General features: G+C 47.7%; 1 protein-coding gene across 3 annotated transcripts in view; it reads right to left on the reverse strand.

The window, feature by feature from the left end:
• Positions 1 to 4,979, reverse strand: part of MAPRE1 (microtubule associated protein RP/EB family member 1) — a 31,186-nt gene extending 26,207 nt beyond the window's left edge. For 2 of the 3 annotated variants that reach the window (XM_036824926.1, XM_036824929.1), the window contains exons 1-2: positions 4,883 to 4,979; positions 30 to 153 (exon numbers count right to left, since the gene is read on the reverse strand). In XM_036824926.1, the coding sequence (XP_036680821.1) occupies positions 30 to 150 (121 nt within the window). In that variant the 5' untranslated portion in view covers positions 151 to 153; positions 4,883 to 4,979. The remainder of the gene's footprint in view (positions 1 to 29; positions 154 to 4,882) is intronic. The other variant, XM_036824928.1, reaches the window with a different exon arrangement.
• Between the last annotated feature and the right edge of the window lie 1,762 nt (positions 4,980 to 6,741).

The following is a 6,741-nucleotide window of genomic DNA, read 5'->3' on the forward strand; positions in this document are numbered from 1 at the left end:
TGGAAAAGGGGCCGACTGATTTCTCTTACCTGAGCACAACTGTTCAATCTTTGTCAGATTCAACTGCAGAGACTCATTGATCCAGGCCAGCATGTCATGTCGACTGAGGTTATCACTGGTGACCGACGTTGAGTACACATTCACTGCCATCTTCTATAGCATGTGAGGAAAAGAGAAGGACTCGTGTTATTGGGCAGCAAGAAGGAGCAAGCATTTCCTGGAGTCACCAGAGCAGACCTGTGGGGACACTCAATTTATAAGCCTCACCTTCTTCACCAACAGGCCAAACCAGAGACACTAGGATTCCAGCCACGAGCCTGGATTTCCATGAATAAACACGACCTGAAATGAACTGCCCAACATCAGCCAGCCTAAAATTCAAGCCCCATTTTAATGTGATTGGTATAAAATTTTAAGCTACAAAAAACACTAAGTAAAGGAATGATTAAGTGTTTTATGAAGGGAGGCTGATGCACAAGCAAAAATGTTCTCTGCTTAGAAAACGTCAATCCAAGTTTATCCACTAACTTATCAAAATGTTACACCAGTTTTCTTCAGATGGTGGCTTTTGTATTAATTTCTCTTTATAGTTTCCACTATGAAGTTTTCCAAATTTTCTTTAAAGACTATGTCCACTTTTATAATCAAAAAAGTAAATAACCTTTTCAATAACCTAAGTACTACAAGGTGTTGGCAAACGACCTCACAGTGAAGAGACCTTAGTACCAATTCTCTGCTGAGCCTCCTGAAGACAGGGCATCTGAGGGCCTACTAAGCACCAGGAGCTTAGCAGACACTTGTCACTTAACCCAACAACTTGCTGCAAGGCTCACTTTATTCTCCTCATTTTACAGATAAGGAAAAAGGTGCAGCACAGAAGCCCTAGGAACTGGCAGCCAAGTCTGCCCGGCCCCATCACCCACATTCTTTCCCCTCCCCAAGAAAATCTGCCCCTCACCTTCCTGCCAGGCTTTCCAATTCAAAACAACAAGCACAGAGAAACACATTAACTGAAAATGTTTACCAAGCACTGTTCTAGGGACAGGGAAACAGATATGCAGGAAAGACAAGTTGCCTGTCCATAGGAAGCTCACTTTCTAGTACAAGTCTGACACTGACCACATACACAAACAAATGTCATTTCACGCGACCATTTACGCAATGAGGGTGGAGGGGAATGTGGTCAGGGAAAGCCTCTCGGAGTGGATGTTTGAGCCTAAGAATCAGAAGGAGGCAACCCCGCGGAGATGTGGAAGAAGGGTGCCTTCAGCCCAGTGAGCAGAAGGGATAGCAGGAAGAGAAGTGGGAAAAGAAGTGAAGACGCCAGATCCTGTTAGGACTCTGCAGGCCGTGATGGGGAATTTAGATTTTATTCTTTAACTGTTAAGGAATCCATTGTGGGGATTTAAGTGGGGTAGAATCACACACTCTCGTTAAGTTTGAAAAAAATCACCCTGGGACTTCCCTGGCGACCAGTGGTTACGATGCCATGCTTCCACTGCCAGGGGCACGGGTTCGATCCCTGGTCGGGGAACTAAGATCCCGCAGGCCGTGTGGCATAGTGTGGCAAAAAAAAAAAAAAAGAAAAAAAGAAAAAGATCACCCTGACAGCTGGTGGAGAACAGACAGTGGGAAGGGAAGACTCAAGCAATACGAGATAAGGGCAGGTGTATCCAGATCTAAATGAAATCCATGGGCAATACCATGAGGACAACATGACTAAAAATATTAAATTCACGATGACCTTGACACTTGTTATTTTCTTGTTTCATATGACATCAATATGACCAACAGGAGGAAAAAAAACTCAGAGCAAATTTGGAACCACCATGGGTCGCCATGCTCTCTTGTGGCACTTCAGTAGTCCTTCACCTAGCGACTAGCTAGACTTCCCACGTGTCTCCTGCACACCTCACAAGTCACCAGCTACAGAATTTGAGAGCCGGAAGACGAAGATCTCCCATCCATCCCCTTTTTATGAACAAAGGTGACTGCGGTCTAGAGAGATAAAGACTTGGCAGGTCTGTGCCCTCACATCCCACATTCCCCATCCCCCACAGCACTTGGCCACGGCCATTGCACAACGAACGGGCTCAGTAAATGTTTTCAGGCTGCAGGAGACAGAAAAATGTGTCTGTGTAAACTTTTTTCAGAAAGCAAACTATCAACACTATTACTTAAACTTAAGTGAGAAAACCATGTTATACAAGGAGCCAACACAATTTAGTTCCTGACTCCACTGGGAAATTAATCCCACAGCACTTCATTCAAACCTCTGCAACTGTCATTACCTCTTCATTTCTGAATAATTCCCGGATGAGATCTGGACCAGTAGGCAATTTGCTCCATACCAAGAGCTGAGTATTTGAAGCCTGGGTTTGAACGTGAGGCTGTCACTCATTAGTTGTATGACCTTGGGCAAGTTACTTAACTTCAATATACCTCAGTTATCTTGTGAGTTAATGCTACCTATCTGAAAAGGGTGAGGTGAGGTTTAAATGAGATAATGCACAAAAAATGGTTTGGTATTAAACAAACAAGCGCCAGGGCGGGGAGGGACCTTGTCTCACTCATCCTCCTATCTCCAGCACCAAAAACAGTGCCTGAGACCTGCCACCACCATCTCTCATCTCCATCCACCACAACAGCCATCAAATTAGTCTCTAACTCAAACTGTTTTTACACAGCAGCCAAGGAGAATCTTCTGAATCAAAAATAAGACCAAGTGTCTCCTCTGTTTAAAATCCCCAAATGAATGAATAAATGAAAGGCATACTGGTGCAAAATGCTATTATCAAGGTACCAAGGCGAGACACATCCAAACAAAAACCACCACGGTCCCAGGCTGAGCACTTGTAATCTATTTTGGCGACATTCATACATACATACATCGGGTAATGTGTGTGTCATGCTGCCATAAAATGTAAGCAGCTGGTTAAGCCACGTGTGTCTCCTGACCACACCCCAGCTCAGAAAACATTAATGGCCTTTCATCATCATGTAATTCAAAACTCTTTCATTAGCAGTACATTAATACCTGGCCCCATGTGCTTTGCAAACTCTGCAACCACTAAATACATGGGGTTAGGCACCCTGTGGATGTGCAGTAAACATCCACTAACTCAACTACTTAATTGGCTCTTCCGGGCAGTCAAAACAGAGCCCAATTCTCAGAGCATCAGCTACAGCTAGCGACAGCTCACTCTTCCTCTACAAGGATCCCACTGCTTGGCCTCAATGGAAGACCCCATGAACACCACGCAAACCTCACCCCCTTAAAAGGCTCCTTGATCCAGTTTTCAAGTGCCTTGAAAAAAGCTCCGCCTTGCCTCTCCAGGTATCTCTTCTCCTTCAGCAGGTCTCCTAGCAGGCCCCCCAAACCCACTTTGATTCACTGATGGCTGATGAGCACCTATTACTTTCAAGGCACCATACTGAGCCCTATGGAAAGAGGGGGAGGAAGGTGCCACCAGAAAAAAAGCAATGTGACCCTAAGTAAATACTTCACCTCTCCGGATCACAAAGAGCTCACCTGTAAAAGATGAACAATATCTTCATCACAAGATGGTGGTGAGGATTAAATGAGAATCTGAGTGAAAGCACAGCATGTCCTAAGCTTCCCTATGTGCCAGAAACCACTACACACTTTGACACACCACCGCAAAGGGCACATTGGATGAAACATGCCCTCTAGATCTGGTCCTCAGGGAGGCAGCATAATACAGAGGTTAAGGGCCTGGACTCAAGAGTCACAGATGTGGATTCAGCCACTTGCTGGACACCATAAAGCAAATCATCTCTCAGAGCCTCAGTCCCCTAATTTGTAAACTGAAGACAATAACTCTTAGAGACAGTGTAATATTAAATGATATAATGCCACACAACACCTGGCACACAGCAAGTGCCCAATTAGCAAACAGCTATTATTACTACTCTTACAGATACCTCATTACAGAGGTGGATGGCAGGCCCGGTGTACCTTCCTTCAATGGGCCTCAGGAGTCTCATTTCCAAAATGGAGGAGAGGCCAAGCTCTGCCCTGCAGCACCCCAGGTCAGCTGTGAAGCAGGGGCTGAAAAAGCACTGTTCATGTCACCTTGTTATATTGTCTTCCCAGTGAGCATATAAAATTATCTTTTCCAGGTATTAATTTTCTCATTTCCTGTCTTCCCACCATAATGTAGATTCCTAGAAAGCAGGCCTTTGCCCTCCTGCTCCTGGGTGTATAGCCAGCGCTTAGCACAGTGCCTAGCACCTAGTGGACGCTCAACAAATACCGATGAAGAAAGAAGGAAGTCCAGTGAGCTGGCATGCTTTTTGCTTTTTTGCTATGCACCACGACGAGAGCTTTCTGCATGTAGTATCTTTGTCCCCCGTTTTACGGACGAGAAAACTGAGGCCCAGAGAGATTAAAGCACCTGCCCAAGATCGCACAGCAGGGAATTCAATACAGGTATGAATCCAAAACCCGAACTCTTAATCATCAGGCAGCACCGTCTCCTACAATGGGGGTCCTCAGACCTCCCAGCAGAACCCACTTCAACCACACACACGCCCCCTACCCGGCCCAGCCACCCCGGAACCTCCTGCCTCCGCCGTCCGGGCTCCACGCCTCGGCCGCGGCCCATAAGCCCCCACGTCTCCGAGAGGCAGCCCCCACTTCCGGCCCGAGGCCCCGCCCCCCGGCAGAGCGGAGAGCGAGCGCCCCCCAGCCTGGCCCGCGCGCGCCGGGTCACGGCCCCGCCCTTCCCCCACCCGGCCCGAACCGCACCGCTGAGGGGAGCGGCCCGAGCACCGCTCGCAGGACCCGCCGGCGCTCTACCCGCCCCAAGGCCCGCCCGTCCGCCCCCGGCCGCCGCCCCGTGCCCGCTAGCCGGCTCACCAGCTCTCGGCTGGACCGCGTCCGCTGACCGTACCCGGCTCCGGTTCCGTCTTCGTCTCGTTCAAACCGCCTGACCCCGCCCGCCCGCCCGCGCGATGACCTCACACGCACCCCCCCCGTTACGCGCCGACGTAAAGGCTCGTCATCGCCCGCCGGCTCCTTTTATAGAGAGGGACTAAGCCGCACACTGGGGGCGGAGCCCGACCCTTGATGGACGGCTGGGGTGCCCAAGGGGCGGGGCGCCGGCTGCCGGGGCAATGCAGCCGCGTGGTCTGCCGCAACCAATGAGATCCCTCCTCGGGCTGGGGTGACTCCGCCTAGAAGGCGGGATCCAGTTACAAATTCTACACCCCGGTAGCCAAAAAAATTGGTTTTACAATGAATTTCTACAAAAATGAGTTATTGGATAAAAAATAAATCAATACGGTCTTTGAGGAAGGACTTAAAAGTCACCTCAGAGACACATTCTGTGACTCTTCTATCTAGAATGACCCTATAATCTCATCATCCGTTTTTTTCTTAGTATAGTCATCTTGTTTGTTTATGCCTTTATTGTCTGCCTTTCCATAAGTTCCACGGAAGAAAGGTTTTTCTCAATCCTGTTCCCACCGTGTCCCAGAGCCTGATACATACGTTCTTAGTAGAGACTTGCTCAAAGAATGAACTACACCCACTTTACAGAAGAGGAAACTGAGGGTCAGAGAGGTCAGCTGCCCAGCATCACAATGACTGATCCAGGTTTCTAGCTGGTTTCCTTGTCCAAATATCATTTATTCTTGTGTTCAACAAATATTTATTTTCCCTGATCAATCAGGCCCTAGGATTTTGGTGATGACCAAGAACCAGACATAGCCTCTCAGCTCTTAAAGTTTCCAGTCCAGCAGGGAAAGCAAAGCACGTAACTAATTACACATCACTATTTAATTACAAACCAGACTTAGTGTTAGGCAGGAGGAGGCTGTGGCAGGAGTGATGGCACCTGCATTGCAAGAGGTAGGGTCCTGGAGGCCTCTTCTGGGCTGGGTCTCTCCCTCCCCTGAGGCCTGGAGAGATGTTCAGGGAAGAATAGGTTGGGGAGCTGGGGCAGGAGCTATTTATCAACTGGCCTGGAGGCACTTCAATATTTTAACCACCAGTATACTGCTGGGTAGTCTCTCTGGTATGCAGTGCTCCAAGAGTGCAGCATGAGACCTGACCTCACCTGACCAGTATGGGAAGGCTTTCCAGAGTTGATAGTTGCCCTAAAATATGAGACGTTAACCCAGCACAAGAGTAAGGGTAGGAAAAGACAAACAAGAGGATGCAGCAAAGAGCCCTGCAACCATACGATTACAGCAGTAGTAGTAATATTAGCACTATAGTGAATTGATACGAAGTCTGGATAATTGAGTAAAGATATTCATAAGTGATTTGGGCAATATAATGTGTTATCATCTTATACACAAGGACATTAAGTTTCCAACAGTTTCAGTGAATTTCATAAGTAGCAAAGCAAGCAGGCCTGGGTTCAAATCCTGACTCTGCTAGGAGTTAGAATCAAATGATGTGTGTAATGTTCTTCGACCACTCCTAGCACATAGTATGTGTTCAATAAATGTTAGTGATTTCGAAGTCCCTTTCGATTAATGTCAACATTCAATTACTGTCAACTGATTGTTGTCAGCAGTACCTAAAAGCCATTTTGGGTGGGGGAGGAATGGGTGTGGGGAATGAAAACCAAGTCAAGAAGAGCCTCAAGTGCCAGTCTAGAGTTTGAACATGGTTCTAGAGACACAGGACATCACAGGTTTCTGAGCAAGGGCCTCAGAAATAAAACTCATCTACCCTCCCAGGAGACAGCTCGCCAAAGAGGGAGGGCC

The sequence above is a fragment of the Balaenoptera musculus genome, chromosome 15 (genome assembly GCF_009873245.2).
Source record: "Balaenoptera musculus isolate JJ_BM4_2016_0621 chromosome 15, mBalMus1.pri.v3, whole genome shotgun sequence".
In the NCBI taxonomy this organism is placed as follows: Eukaryota; Metazoa; Chordata; class Mammalia; order Artiodactyla; family Balaenopteridae; genus Balaenoptera; species Balaenoptera musculus.